General features: G+C 56.7%; 1 protein-coding gene across 1 annotated transcript; it reads right to left on the bottom strand.

Annotated features, from left to right (window-relative positions):
- Positions 1 to 2,151: 2,151 nt before the first annotated feature.
- On the bottom strand, positions 2,152 to 12,445 carry LURAP1 (leucine rich adaptor protein 1). The gene is made up of 2 exons (XM_029046646.1): positions 11,931 to 12,445; positions 2,152 to 4,348 (listed from the first exon to the last, which is right to left on the bottom strand). The coding sequence occupies exons 1-2, from the start codon at positions 12,141 to 12,143 to the stop codon at positions 3,740 to 3,742; spliced, it is 822 nt and encodes a 273-aa protein (XP_028902479.1). The 5' UTR covers positions 12,144 to 12,445; the 3' UTR covers positions 2,152 to 3,739.
- Positions 12,446 to 15,757: the final 3,312 nt, after the last annotated feature.

Genomic DNA, 15,757 nt, shown 5'->3' with positions numbered 1-15,757 from the left:
GAGCGTGCAGAGTAGAGCAGAGGGATCTCAAGTCGGCTGTCCTGCCACTCTCTGGGAACAAATGTGCAGGGAGGAAGGGGGAGAGGGAGGCAGGATGGGGAAGAAGTGGAAAAGATTGGCTGAAACGGTCAGACTCTCCCTTGCGTCAGAACACAAGCAACTAAAAACTGGTTGTCTGCACACCCATGCCCACATACACACGCATGCATGCACAACATAATAATTATAATAATGCTGTTAGGTGCTTATTATGTGTCAAGCGCTGTTCTAAGCTTTAAGATAGATAGCAGCTTATCAGGTTGGACACGGTCCCTGTCCCGCAAGGGGCTCACGGTCTTAATCCCCATTTTACAGACGAGGTAACTGGGGCCCGGAGAAGGGAAGTGACTTGCCCAAGATCACAGAGCAGACAAGCAGAGGAACTAGGATTAGAACCCAGGTCCTATGGACTCCCAGGCCCGTGCTCTATCCACTAGGCCATGCTGCTTACCCTAACGCAAATATATGCACTTGAGCAAATGTACACAGACACCACCTCCCTCAGAAATGCAAAAACAAAAATGCACCCAAGTCCACACAAACGTGAACCCATCTATTCAGGCAAAAGTGCTTCTATACAGTTCAGTTGGATTTACTGAGCCCTTACCGTGTGCAGAGCACTGTACTTGGGAAAGTACAATATAAAAATAAACGCATTCCCTGCCCACATCGAGCACGTGCACAGCACGCACACACACGGGCAGTGTGGACAGGCTCGCACAGACACACACAGAGCCACACACACACACACCTGTTGGTTGGCCCGGATCCACAGGCCCTGAGCTGAGGAGCGACAGCTGCTCAAAGGCCTGGGCCTGGCTTGGTTTGTGTTCCAGCGGTGGGCAGTGGGCAGAACAGTGGTCCCTGTGTGCGCCCCTGCCAGCTGCGTCACGAGGCCCTCGTCTGCCCCGCGGGGGGCACGGGGCCGGGAGGCCCGGTTGGGGCCCGGAGATGGCCATTGTGCACAGACACGCAGCCGCCTGGCCTTCTGCGGCCTCCCCCACCCCCGGCTGGCCCGCCGGGCCGGTTGGAAGAGCAACCTCCGGGAGAGGCTTTGGGGGCGAGGAGCGGGGAGGGCAGACTCGGACCTGGGACCCTTCTTCCCTTGCTTCCTTCCGGAAGAGGGAGGGGAACGGAGCCTCTTTCAACCACTAGGACAAGGGACTTCTGTCTGTTTCCCCCTCCCACCCTTCCTGGCCTATCGTGCCCCAACAACACCCCCTTTCACACTGGCGGCCTGGCAGCGGCTGAGGGGTTGCGGGGGATGAGGCAGGGGCCCCTCCACTCCTTCCCCACCGACCTGTCACGCTCCTCCACCCCCTTCTCCACCCTCCTGGCTTCAGGGCTCAGGTGGGAGGTGGACGGAGCCCTGGGCTGAGAGTCAGGACTCCTGCATTCCAGTTCCGACTCTGCTGGGTATCTCGGGACAAGTCATTACCCACTCTGGTCCCCAGTCTTCCCATCCATAAAATGGAGAAAACCATCTCTATTGCTCCTTGTCTGCTCCTGGCTCCCCTTCTTTCCTCTTCCTTCTCCACAACCCGAGTTCCCGGAGCTGTCCCCTTCCTCCCCTTACTGGGGAGGAGGGGCGGGGAATGAGGGGATGAGATAGCAGGAAGGGATTCAGTCCCCCCAAGGACAACTGGAGATGCCCCCTCCAGCCCCCAAAGGAGAGGGTGGGATGGGGTGGGGGGCAACCAGTGGAGAGGGAAGGAGGCTGAGGAGAAAGGTTAGGAGAGGAGGACCACTGTGAAGACTAGGGAAGGGCTTGAGGAGTGGGGGAGGTCAGGACTCCACCCCACCTTTCTGGAACCCTCAATCCCTCTCCGGTCACTCTCCATTCAGACCCAGGAACGATCCTGTCCCGTGCTCTGTGCTCCATCCAGAACCGAGGGGCCTCCTGGACCCCGACCTCTGCCCAACCCCCATCCTCACCGCGGGAAAGTACCCACCCTGGCGTCGGAGGCAAACAGCAAACAAAGGAGAGGCAGAGGGGGCGGGGAGAGAGAGACCCCCGAGATCAAGAGGGGACAGAGAGAAAGGAAGTGGGTCAGGGACCGAGAGACAAAGGGAGATGATGCCCGGGTGTTCTTGTTGGCAAACAGAGATGGCTCAGGCGGCAAAGAGGTTTATTGAACCGTGTCCCTGGCCCCCTGTGTGCCCTCCAACTCCCCCAACCTGGCAGCGCCCCTCCTCCCCAAGGGCTCAAACGCATGCACTGGGACGGGGAGGGAGAGGGAGCGGTCACGGCAAGGCGTGAGGACCTCTGACCCCAAGGTGCGGTCAGGGGAACAACTGGAGACCGAGGAGGGGAGGAGGTGGGCCGGGTCCGACTGGGCAGTCGAGCCAGAGACTACCGGGTTCTCCTCTAGCTTAGACTCAGGAGTCCGGGCACCTGTCTAGGAAAGGAGAGGATGGAAAGCAGGAGGACCCCGCTCCGTGCAAGGGCCAAAATTAAGTGAGGTCACCACCAATGGGAGGCGAGGTCCCTGCCAACAGGAAGCGAAGCCCCACCAACAGAAGTGAAGGCCCAACAACATGAAGTGAGGTCATTATCAACAGGAGGTGAGGTCATTACCAAGAGGCAGTGAAGACCCACCAAAAAGAGTAATAATAATAACGATGATGATGATGGTATTTGTTAAGCGCTTACTATGTACCACAGCGAGGTTCCCGGCCAGCAGGAAATGAAATCCCATCATAGGTAGTAAGGTCACTGCCAAGAGGAAGTGAGGCCACTGCTGATGGGAAGTGAGGGTCACTGCCAATGGGAAATAAGACCCAAATTATCTTTTTGCCTGTCGCCAGCTCCTCTCTTGTCTCGGGGAACCGGCCCCCTAGTTCTGGCTGTCCCTACAAGTACCAAGGCCCTTGGGTTTCATGACCCTTAGTGGCCCACCATCTTGCTCTCCCTCTCTGAGGAGAGACTCGATCTGAGCTCCCGTTTCAATCAACCGAGTCCTCCCTCACTTCTCCCCTGTTGCCCCAGCCCCTCTGGAAGCCAGGCACAATGGAATGAACGGGGGCAGAGGTGGAGGTAGGAGGGAGCCCAAGTCTTGGGGGGGGGGGGCATCCCGTGGCCTGCTCCCCACAGCCCAGCCTGGAGTTGGCTCCGCTGGGATGATTCCCACTCCTGAAGCTGTCGTCCTGCGTCTCTCTCCCAAGGAAAAGGCCAGCTCTACCAGAGGAGCTGGGAGTGTCACACAGGACTCCCGGCTTCCTGTTGCTTGAATGGATCAAGAGCTGAGAGAAAAGCAATGGGGACTGTGCCATTGCTGGGGACCCTCCAGCCTCCAGACCGCCTCTCAAGACCCCCTCCCCCAAATATGGGTGAGGCAATGAGGCAAGAGGATGGAATCCCCAAACACCCAGCTTCCCCCCACAAGAGGGGAGAGAAGGTCAAGCATGGTGGGGAACGAAATGTAGGGGAAGCTGGATGTTTGGGAAGCAAGGCATGAAGGACCCTGAATTCTTTTCAGGGCTCGGACCCTGTTCTGAGCGGATCCTAGGGGCCGGGGGGCATTGGGGAAGACCTAGGGGGCAGATGCGGGAGGGAAGTGGGGAGGGGGGGGATTCCATGCATCCTGGGGAGTCCTGACCCCCCTACACTGATCCCCAGGGCCGAGGCACGCACCGGGCGGCCTGCGTAACGAGCTGGGGATAGGGTCCCGGGAACCCCAGCCCTCCACCTCAGGGTCTATTACAAGAAGGTCACATCGTCCTGAGACTGGACCCAGTACAGATGGGCATCGAACCCCAGCCTCACCCTCCCGTGCTCGGGCTCCCCCCTGCGGCCCCCCAGATGGGCCTTCTCCCCCCGGGGGGTCTCCCCCGTCACCTCCAGCCCCGTCGCCCCGTGGCCCGCCCTGCCCGGGCCTACCGGGCTGGTCCTGAGCCGCACGGGCTCTGCCTTCTCCGGCTCGGCCCGGGGCCCCCTCCCGAGCGGGGCCCAGTCCAGCTGGGCCCGGGGAGGGGACAGGGAGGAGGACAGGGGTGGCCCCGGCCGGCAGGGCGTGGAGGACAGGAGGGGTTCTTGGGGCCGCTCGTCGTCCGGCTCGCTGGCCAGGGTGTCCAGGTAGCTGCCGATGGAGACACTGTCCAGCCTGTCGGTGGGGTCCTGGGCGCTGTCCCAGCTGCCCCGACGGGAGGCCTCCTGGCTTCCCGAGAGGCTGTACTGACTGCTGGCCAGGCTACTGCAGTGGCTGGTCAGGGTCCCCTTCTCCTCCAGCAACCAGCGCACCGCCTCGATGCCCTCGTTGACCGCCAGCAGCTGCTGCAGAATTTTCACATCCGTAGCCCGCAGGTAGGCCTGAGGCGGGGTCGAGAAGGGAGAGACAAGAAGGAAGAACTAATACCCGGGCCGGGGGTGGGGGTGGGGGGTGTCCCCCAAACCCAAGGATACAAATCATAATAATAATAATGGTACTTACTATGTGCCGAGTTACAAGATCGTCAGGTTGGACACAGTCCCTGTCCCCCTTGGGGCTTCCACTCCTAATCCCCATTTTACAGATGAGGGAACTGAGGCCCAGAGAAATTAAGAGACTGGCCCAAAGTCACACAGCAGATAGGTGGGGGAGCTGGGAGTAGGACCCAGGTCCTTCTGATTCCCAGGTCTATGCTCTAGCCACTAAGCCATGCTTCTCCTGTAAATCTCTAAACTCTGAGCTTGTTTCGGGCAGCGATTGTGTCTGTTGTTGTATTCTTCCAAGCACTTAGTACAATGCTTTGCACACCGTAGGCGCTCAATAAATATGATTGAATGAAATCCCGGAACTCCCCTTGCACCTTCAAAGTCTTCCAACCTTCTTTTTAATGGTATTTGTTAAACACTTACTATGTGCCAGCCACAGTACTAAGCTTGAGGTAGATACAAACTTATTAGCCCTGATGCAGTCCCCATCCTACCCGGGGTCACGGTCTTCATCCTCATTTTTCAGATGAAGGAACTGAGGCACAGAGAAGTGAAGTGACTTGCCCAAGGTCACACAGCAGACGCCTGGCAGAGCAGGGATTAGAACCCAAGTCCTTCTGACTCCCAAGCCCAGTCTGCATCCAAAAGACCACGCTACTTCTTCAGAAAGCTTTTCCCGATTTATTCCCGGAACCCCAGTCGTATCACTCCGATGCCACCCTTAACGCTGGTGTGTTTATTTCCACCCTCCGCCCTTCCGTGATGCGTATACCCAATTGTACATTCAATTCTGAACATAGCTCCTGCACGTGTGTGCTATTCGGTTACAACCCGGTTCTTTCCCCTCCTTCTACCCTTTGTAAATCACTGAGAAGCAGAAAGAGCACGGGACTGGGATTCAGAGGACCTGGGTCCTAATCCCTCCTCTGCCAAATGTCTACTGTGTGATCTTGGGCAAGTGACTTAGCATCTCTGTGCCTCAGTTCTCCTGTTCTCCCTCCTACTTAGACTGTGAGCTCCATGTGGGACAGGGACTTGGTCCAAACCTAATTAACTTGTATCTAAACCCGGTGCTCAGAACACTGTTTGATACATAGGAGGCGCTTAACAAATACCATTAAGAACACTATGACTCTCCTCCCCCTCCTCCTCTCCTTCTTCTTCCTCCTCCTCTTCCCGAAGACAGGGCTCACAGGGGGCCGGGATGTGCTGGGCATCACTGACTGGTAAAGGGTATTAGGTCTGACTGTGAGACAATAATAATAATAATTGTGGTCAAAGATACTTGTCCATTGCTCTTTCCTTTGGTGGAATGGTGATGTTTAACTACTGGGGAGAGTCAAGAATAGCAGCAACCCTGGAGAATTCCCCCGAGAGGGTCCACCCGGTGCCAGGGACCCCAAAATCTCTAGGCAACGGGTGACACATTTTAGTGAGTTGGTGAGTGGACTCTCAGGGATCCCGGGATTGTGGGGACCCCGGCGTCCTGGCTGGTTTAGTCCTAGCCCTGGAAGATAATGTCTTCCACCCCTCCCTTCTCCCCAGGGAACAGCCCTTTCTCCCCCACCCCCACCCCAGTTCTCACTCCCGAACAGGGCCGGGCAGCTGTTTTAACAGCTGGCGGGCTCCACCCCAGAAGTAGTTCCTTTCTGGCCAGGATCGGAGAGCGAAGGGGCAGGGGCCCTCTCCCCTCCGGGAGGCTTGGGAAGGGCAAGAGGGATGGGCGAGACGAAGGGGGGTGAAATCCAACCATAGTGGTTTCCAGAGGCTGTCGTGCTGCTTGGAACAGGCCGACATTTACTCTCTCCCCCTTCAAAGCCTTATTGAAAGCACTCCTCCTCCAAGAGGCCTTCCCTGACTAAGCTCTCCTTTTCTCCCTTCTGCCTCGCCCCGACTGGCTCCCTTCGTTCATCACCCCCTCCCAACCCCACAGCTCTTATGTCCCTATCTGCCATTTATTTATTCCCATTAATGTCTGTCCTCCAGACTGTAAGCTCGTTGGGGGCAGGGAACGAGACTATTTATTGTTCCATTGTACTCTCCCAAGCGCCTGGTACAGTGCTCTGCAGGCAATAAGCGCTCGATAAATACTTCTTGGGAGGAATGAATGTCTCTTGGGAAGCTGGGCAGGGGGCAGAGGACGTAGAGGAAGGTGAAGGGTCTTGAACCGAGGGATCCGGACACCCTGCCCGCCGCCTTGCTCCATCCCGCTGGTCACCCATCCCTTCCACACCTGCCAGGCGGGATAAGGCAGGCCTCGGCCCGCTCCTCCGGGAGCCCTCCTAATCCCTTAATAGCTGTTCCCACCCTCCTCCCCTTTCCCGGTGGAGGCAAGTGGGTTGCCATGGTAACGGCTGCGGGGGCGGGCGGCGGCAGGTGGAGCTTCCCACGGATGGGAAGGAGAGGGGCAGGGATGGGAAAGAATTCCCGCAGACGTCCCGCCCCCTCCCCGGGTGGACCGTAAAGACCCCCCCTCCCCCCCCGGAGGGAGAGAGGTTAAACCACCGCCGCTAAGCGAGCGGGACTCGAACTCGGAACCGGGACCGATAGGGATGATGGGGAGGGCTGGGCCTGGGGGGGTCCTCGCCCCGCAGAGAGGAGACTCCGCACGGCAGATGGACACCCCACGTGGGGCCGGGCACGGAAGAGCGTCCAGACCGCTCCACCCACCGAGGGGAGGGGGCTTTAAAGAACCAGTGCACTCAGCAGCATGGTGTAGTGGCTAGAGCCCGGGCCTGGGAGTCAGAAGGTCATGGGTTCTAATCCCGCTCCTCCACTTGTCTGCTGTATGACCTTGGATGAGTCACTTCACTGGGCCTCAGTCACCTCATCTGTAAAATGGGGATCGAGACTGAGAGCCCCATATGGGACAGGGACTGTGTCCAATTCGTTTTGCTTGTATCCACCCCAGCGCTTGGTACAGTGCCTGGTACATAGCAAATACCATTATTAGAGCCGTGCCCCTGCTCCTCCCGTTCTTCTGTCACCCTGACCCAGCGTGGGTTAGTGGATAGAGCGCGGGCCTGGGAGGCAGAGGGACCTGGGTTCTAATCCCCACTCTGCCACTTGTCTGCCGTGTGACCTCGGGTAAGTCGCTTCATTTCTCTGTGCTTTAGTTATCTCATCTATGAAAGGGGGATTAAGACGGCAAACCCCACGGGGGACGGGGATCGTGTCCAACCTGATAAGCTTGAATCTATCCCAGGGGTTAGTAAAGTGCCTGGCACTTAGTAAGGCCTTAACAAGCGCTTAGCATAGTGCCTGGCACACGGTAAGCCTTTAACAAATACCATAAAAATAAAGAAAAAGGCAGAGTGCCTTCCCCCGCCTCCGCTACAATCAATCCATCCACCTGACATCACATCTCCTGTAGATGGTCCTCCCCTTTTAATCTCTCTTCTCCCCATCCCGTTTCCAATCTAGGTCTACCGACTCTGTCGTACTCTCCCAAGCAGTTAGTACAGTGCTCTGCACAGCGTTGGCATTCAGTTAGTACTGTTGATTTAGTATTGATTGAGCACCTACCGCAAGCTGGATTGGGCTCCTAATGCTCTCGCTGTACCTTGATCTCATCTATCTCACCGCCGACCTCTAAGTCCACGTCCTGCCTCTGGCCTGGAACGTCCTCCCTCCTCACATCCGACAGACGGTGATTCTCCCCAAGTTCAAAGCCTTATCGAAGGCGCACCTCCTCCAAGAGGCCTTCCCTGCAGCCCTCTTCTCCTTTTCTTCCACTCCCTTCTGCACGGCCCTGACTTGCTCCCCTTATTCATCCCCCCGCTTCCAGCCCCACAGCACTTATGTCCATATCTCTCATTTATTTCTATTAATGGTTCTCCCCCTTTAGACCGAAAGCTCGTCGTGGGCAGGGAATGTGTGTGTTCTATTATTATATTGTTCTCCCGAGAGCTTAGTACAGTGCTCTGCACACAGTAAGTGCTCAATAAACATGACTGATTGAGTGGGGCAACCACGCCTCAAGATTCACGCATACCCAACCCACTCGACAGCCCCAGTTCTCAACTGTGCTCCCATCAGATGTACGGCTGAGCATGTGAGGGGATACCGCTGAGCATGTGCGAGTGCTAAATTCTCCCTTGCCCACCGAAGTTAAGAAAATACCAGGGAGCGGTAGCTCACAGATGCCCATCTGGGGAGGCCGAGCCCAGAGAAAGTGACGGAATTTCCCAAGGCCTCACCGAGAATCAGGGACACGGCCTGTCCGGCCCTCTCTCCCTCAGACCAGCCGGCCCCTCCTCCCCCTTCTCCCTGAAGCAGAGGGTCAGCTTCTCCATTCCCAGACCTCAAAGGGCCAGGGCAGTCCTCAGAAAAGAGGCTCCAGATCATCGGATTTTCCCACGCCAGAAACTGGAGCTTGGGAGACCGGCCGTGGGGCCACGTGGGACCGTGAGAATGGGGTGTGGACGCTGCGAGGTGATTTCCAGATGTTTTCCAAATGCTTCCTCCGAGGGAGAAGGAAGAAAAAGCTCCCTGTGGGCAGGGATCGCATCTTCTACCTTTTTTTATGGTTCCCCCAAGCGCTTAGCACAGTGCTCGGTACACATTACTCAGCGTGGCCTAATGGTTAGAGGGAGTCAGAAGGACCTAAGTTCTAGTCCCGGCTCCTCCACTTGTTTGCTGTGTGACTTTGGGCAAATCACTATACTACCCTGAGGCCTCAGTTACTTCATCTGTAAAATGGGGATTAAGACTGTGAGCCCCGTGTGGGACATGGCCCGTGCCCAACCTGATTAGGGCAGGGACTGTCTCTGTTACCGATTTGTCCATTCCAAGCGCTTAGTACAGTGCTCTGCACATAGTCAGCGCTCAATAAATACTATTGAATGAATGAATGAATATCTATCCCAGCTCTTAGTAGGCATCATATTTATTGAGCGCTGACTGTGTGCAGAGCACTGTATTAAGCGCTTGGGAGAGTACAAACAGTGCCTGGCAAATAACATTTTTAAAAATAGAACAAATAAATAAAAAGAAATGACCCATGGGGCAGGGAGGTGGGGACGGTGATAGACCCTCCTGCCCTGGACCCAGCAGCACTGTCCCCTGGTTTGGGGGGGGGGGATAGGGGACCCCAGAAATCATGCTCCCCACACCCCACAGAGGGGTTACAGCTACTAAGCAGCTCCTCCCCAGAGGTGGCTGCCTCGTTGGCAACCCGCCAAACACCAGGACAGGCTCGCCTTCTGGGCCGGGGTCTCCCTGGAGAGATTGAGCCAAAGCCAGAGCCCCAGGACCTTCTTGGGTGGGGGAAGAGAGAGAGAAAGAGAGTCTGTCTCCCGGGGGTCAGGAGAGGGAGGGAAACGCCAAGAAACTAAGGAACAGAGAGGGTAGGGGTATTCTTCACTGCCGCCCAGCGGGATGGGGCAGGGTCTTTATAGCTCCTCAGACCGCCCCCGGGCCCGGGCGGCCAGGCTCGGGTCTGGAAAGGGGAGGAAGAGGAGGGGGTGGGGAGAGGGGAGAGAATCATTCTGTAACGCCCTTGACATGTTCAAAATGCTGAAGGCGTGGGGAGCACAAATTGCTGGGGCGGAGGCGGTGTGTGTGTGTCTGTGATTCCATGTGTCGGGCTGGGTGTGGGGGAGCCAGGACACCCCCTGGGTGGAGGTTGGCTGACCCCCCTGGCTGGGGGAAGTCGGGGGGCCCAAACCCTTTTCTGTTTCGCTTTAAATAGGAATAATGGAAAAGTCCATGACCGAAACAGCTTTCGCCAGTCTCCTTGCCTGAGGACCCCTCTCCAGACCCCCCGTTCGCCTCCCCTTACCTCAGGACCCCTCTCCAGACCCCCCAGCTCACCTCCCCTTACCTCAGGACCTCTGTCCAGACCCCCAGATCACCTCCTCTTGCCCTTAGATCCCTCCCTCAGATTCCCAACTCGGACCCCTCCTCCAGATCTCCAACTCAGAGACCTCTCAGCTCAGCTGCCCCTGGCCCGGGACCCCTTTCCCAGTCCCCTAGCTCAACTCCCTCTGCCCGCCCCCAGGCCCCCAAGTCAGACCCCCTCCCCTCCTGGCCCAGGACCCCTCCCCTGACCTTCAGCTCAGCTTCTCTTGCTCCAAGACCCCTCAGTTCAGATCCTCTGGGCCCGAAACCCTTCTCCCAGCCCCCTAACTCAGCCTCGCCTGCCCCTGGACAGCTCCCCAGACCCCCAACTCAGCTTCCACTTGCTCTTCCTCAATTTAGGAGAAACAGTTTGGCTTAGGGAAAAGAGCACGGGCTTGGGTTCAGAGGACGTGGGTTCTAATCCCGGCTCCGTCACTTGGTCTGCTGGGTGACCTTGGGCAAGTCACTTAACTTCTCTATGACTCAGTTACCTGATCCGTAAAATGGGGATGTAGACCGTGAGCCCCACGTGGGACAACCTGATTACCTCTTATCTACCCCAGAGTTTAGAACAGTGCTTGAAACACAGTAGGCGCTTAACAAATACCATCATCATCATCATTATTATTGTTATTACTATTTCTCTGTCTCTGGACCCCCTGCTCAGCTCCGCTCTGCCCCTGGACCGCCCCCCAGACCCTCCAGCTCAGCACCCCTTGCTCGCTCCGGGATCCCTTTTCCCACCCCCTACCTGAACTCAGAACCCAGACCCCCAAGTCAGCTCCCCCTGCCCCAGGACCCTTCTTTAATAACAATAATAATAATTATTTTTATGGTATTTGTTTAGTGCTTGCTATGTGCCAGGCACTGTTCTAAGCGCTGGGGTAGATACGACGTAATCAGGTTGTCAGAATCAGGTGCTCACGGTTCTTCACCCCTGCATTTTATAGAGGAGGGAACTGAGGCACAGAGAAGTTAAGCGGTTTACCCGAAGTCACACAGCAGACAAGTGGCGGAGCCGGGATCAGAACCCGCGTTCTTTGACTCCCACGCCCGTGTCCTTGCCACTAAACCACGCTGCTTCTCTTAACTCCCTCTGAACCCAGACCCCCAAGTCACCTCCTCCTGCCTCAGGACCCTTCGCCAGACCTTCAGTTCGGCTCCCCCAGCCTCTGGACTCCCCCTCTCAGCTCCCCCTGCCCCTGGCCAGCTCCCCAGATCCAGCTTCCTCTGCCCCTGGACTCCTTGCTCAGCTCCCCCTGCCCCTGGATTTCCCCTCTCAGCTCCCCCTGCCCCTGGCCAGCTGCCCAGACCCCCCAACCCAGCTTTTTCTGTCCCTGGACTCCTTGCTCAGCTTCCCCTGCCCCTGGATTCCCCCTCTCAGCTCCCCCTGCCCCTGGCCAGCCGCCCAGACCCCCCCAAACCAGCTTCTTCTGTCCCTGGACCCCCTGTTCAGCTCCCCCTGCCCCTGGCCAGCCACCCAGACCCCCAAGCCAGCTCCCCCTGCCCCCGGACAGCTCCCCAGACGCCCCCGGCTCAGCACCCTGGTCGGGGGGCGAGAGGTTTCCCGGGAGAAGGACCGGCCGGGATTGGGTCTGGGGTTCAGGGAATGTGTTGGGGGTGGGGGGTCACTCACCAACTCCAGTTTGAGCGCGTCGATTTTGTCCCCCAGCCCGGGGGCGGGAGCCGTCCCTCCCCCCGGGCCCCGGCTCTCCCCGCAGCTCCGGAGGGGCGGAGGGGCGGGATCCGGCTCCCGCAGCCCCCTCAGCAGCCCCTCGGGCATCTTCCTGCCCACCTTGCCCTCCACGTCCCGCAGGTCGGGGGCCGCGGGCTCCGCCGGCCCCTCCATGGGAGCTGGGGAGGGGGGCTCCGGCCGGAGGCAAGTCGGAAGAGAGTGGGGGGAGCTGGGGGACGACCCCGGCCCACCTGGAGGCCGAGGAGGGGGTGGGGGGAGGTGGGCCCGGGGTCCCCAGTGCCCTCCCAGGGGGGCCGGGGTGGGGAGGAGGGGGGGGTCTCCCTCCCGGGGACAGACAACTCCCGTCCGGTCCTGCCCAGGTGTGGGGAGGGGGCTTGGAGCTGTGTCAGAGGCCGGAGCCCCCCACCTGGCCGTGCCGGTGTCACTGCGGAGGAGCGGAGCCCCGGCCCCGCCGAGGGGAGGGGAGGGGAGGGGAGGGGAGGGCAGGGGGCGGGAGGGGGAGGGGGCGGGCTGGGGGGAGGGGGGAGGGGGGCAGCCGTAATACACCGAGCAGCCGCGCGGCTCCCGTATGTCTCCGAGCCGAGCGTCCGCCTCTCCCCAAACCCGGGCCCCGAGTCGGAATCCAGAAGCTCCCTTGGGTCCGGAGGGGAAGAGGAAGTGTGGCCCAGTGGAAGGATCCGGGTTCTAATCCCGGGCTCCCCCGCCCCCGTGTCTGCGGCGTGACCTTGGGCCGGCCGCTTCCCTCTTCTGGGCCTCATCTCTCTATAATGATGTCGGTATTTGTTCAGGGCTTACTAGGTGCCAAGCACTGTTCTGAGGGCTGGGGTAGATATAGGGTCATTAGGTTGTCCCACGTGGGGCTCACAGTCTCCATCCCCATTTGACAGATGAGGGAACTGAGGCACAAAGTGAAGGGACCGGCCCAAGGTCACAGAGCTGGCAAGCGGCGGGGCTGGGATGAGAAGCCGTGACCTCTGACTCCCAAGCCCGGGCTGTGTCCACTGAGCCAGGGGATGAAGATTAAATGGGTACTGTATACACCCCCATTTGCTTGTATCCACCCCAGCGCTTAGGACAAGTGCCTGGCACATGGTAAGCGCTTAATAAATACCATAATTTATTATTATTATCCCGAGATGAGACGATCTCGGGATGGGGCGGGGGGAGTGAGAGAGCTTGGAGCAAGGCCAGAGTGAGCCCCTGACCCACGATAGGACCCCGGCCAAAACCCTTCGCAGAGATGCTGCGACCTGAACCCACCTTCAAAAGCATGACTGAGCCCCCCGAAAACCAGCTCCTTGCCGGATCCCACCAGAGCCAAGGTTGGAGGCGGGTCGCTCCCACAGAATAAGCACCTAATAATGATAATGGTATTTGTTAAGCGCTTACTGTGTGCCAAGCAATAACAATAATAATAACTGTGGCATTTTTAAGCACTTACTATGTACTAAACGCTGGGGTGGATACAAGCAAATCGGGTTGGACACATTCCCTGTCCCACATGGGGCTCACAATCATAATCCCCATTTTACGGCTGAGGTAACTAAGGCGCAGAGAAGTGAAGTGATTTGTCCAAGGTCACACAGCAGACAAGTGGCAGAGCTGAGATTAGAACCCAGGTCCTTCGGAATCAGTTACCCCCTCTGTAAAATGGGGATTCAAACTGCGAGCCCCACGTGGGACGTGGATCGTGTCCAACCGAATTACCTTGTATCTACCCCCGTGCTTAGAACAGTAAGTGTTCAATAAATGCAATAAATAAGTGCCTGGTATATAGTCAGCGCTTAACAAATTATTACTAAGTGCCGTCGAGTGGTTTCCCAAGTCATAGCGACTGCATGGATATACTTTCTCCAGAAAGTCCTGTCCTCTGCCATAATCCGCAACCTTTCTAATGGTCCTTCCGTTATCGTTGTTACGGTCTCTATCCATCCGGCGCTTAGATCAGTTGACACCTAATAAGCTCTTAACAAATGCTATCATTATTATCTAGCTGCCTGTCTGCCTCTTCCACGTCTCCCTGGACTTTTCCTAGCATTAGTGTCTTGCCCAGAGAATTAGTCCTCCTGATGATGTGTCCAAAATAGGCTAAGTCGAGTCACTGGGCCTTCCAAAGACCACCTTGGTTTAATTTGCTGCAAAATCCATTTGTTTGTTTTTCGGGCAGTCCGTGGTATTCGCAAAGCCTTCTCTAACACCACATATAAAATAAAATAAAATAAAATAAAATAAAATAAAATAAAAATCCTCTGCGGACACCTCTGGGAAGCGCCTCGTGGCTCCCCCTGGTGGGAGTCACGGATCCCTGCAGGTTTCGGTCGAGGGTTCCCCCTCGCTAATAATAATAATAATAGCATTTGTTAAGCGCTTACTTTGTGCCAAGCACTGCTCTAAGCGCTGATAAACTGCTCACGAGTCAGGCTGGAGTTCGGGGTAGGGGGAGGGGAACCCTTAATCCCGGACCCATCTGGCTCAGGGCTTAGGGAACCAAGGCCGAAAGGGAGAGGGAGCCGGGTGATGGGGCGAGCTCTGGCCTGAATGCTGGGTGACCTTTTGAAAATTATTGTTCCCTCTTTAACAATAATTGTAGCATTTGTTAAACGCTTACCATGGGTCAAGCACTGTACTAAGCACTGGGGTAGATACAAGATAATTATTAATAATAATAATAACAATGTCGGTATTTGCTAAGTGCTTAATATGTGCAGAGCACTGTTCTAAGCGGTGGGGGAGATACAGGGTGATCAGGTTGCTCCCACGTGGGGCTCACGGTCCTGATCCCCCTTTTACCGAGGAGGGAACCGAGGCACAGAGAAGTGACTGGCCCACAGTCACCCGGCTGGCAAGTGGCAGAGCCTGGATTTGAACCCATGACCTCGGACTCCCAAGCCCGGGCTCTTTCCACTGAGCCACGCTGCTTCTCTAATAATAATGTTGGTATTCGTTAAGCGCTTACTATGTGCAGAGCACTGTTCTAAGCGCTGGGGGAGATGCAGGGTCATCAGGTTGTCCCACGTGAGGCTCACAGTCTTAATCCCCATTTTCCAGATGAGGCCACTGAGGCCCAGGGAAGTGAAGTGACTTGCCCACAGTCACCCAGCTGACAAGTGGCAGAGCTGGGATTCGAACCCATGACCTCTGACTCCCAAGCCCGGGCTCTTTCCACTAAGCCACGCTGCTTCTCTAGATTCCACATGGGGTTCACAGTCTCAGTAGGAAGGAGAACAGATATCGAATCCCCATTTTGCAGATGAGGAAACTGAGAGAGAGAAATGAAGTGATTTGCCTATGGTCTCGCAGCGGACAAGTGGCGAAGATGACATGAGAACCCAGGTCCTCTGACTCACAGGACCTTGCTACTTTTTTTTCCGGTGGTATTTGTTAAGCACTTGCTATGTGCCAGACACTGTACTAAGCGCTGGAATAGATACAAGCTAATCAGGTTAGACCCAGATCCTGTCCCTCAGGGCTTAATCCCCATTTGACAGATGAGGTAACTGAGGTGCAGAGAAATGAAGTGACTTGCCCAAGGTCACACAGCAGGCACGTGGCAGAGGCAGAATTAGAACCCAGGGCCTTCTGATTCCCAGGCCTGTGCTCTCTCAATTAGACCACATATGTGCACAGCACTGCACTAATAATAGTAATAATACTGGTATTTGTTAAACACTTAGTATGTGCCAAGCACTGTTCTTGGCACATATACTCACATATACTTGGCATATATTGTTCTTGGCACATATATGTTCTTGGCACATATATGTTCT

The sequence above is a fragment of the Ornithorhynchus anatinus genome, chromosome 18 (assembly GCF_004115215.2).
Source record: "Ornithorhynchus anatinus isolate Pmale09 chromosome 18, mOrnAna1.pri.v4, whole genome shotgun sequence".
In the NCBI taxonomy this organism is placed as follows: domain Eukaryota; kingdom Metazoa; phylum Chordata; class Mammalia; order Monotremata; family Ornithorhynchidae; genus Ornithorhynchus; species Ornithorhynchus anatinus.
This window is presented reverse-complemented; position numbering and strand designations above follow the sequence as displayed.

Bases quoted from the DNA above. Each gene is read 5' to 3' on its own strand.
- LURAP1 (XM_029046646.1), bottom strand. From the start codon at position 12,143: ATGGAGGGGCCGGCGGAGCCCGCGGCCCCCGACCTGCGGGACGTGGAG. The intron at 4,349-11,930 runs GTGAGTGACCCC...ACCCCGCCTCAG, and splicing joins ACGCGCTCAAACTGGAGTTG to GCCTACCTGCGGGCTACGGA.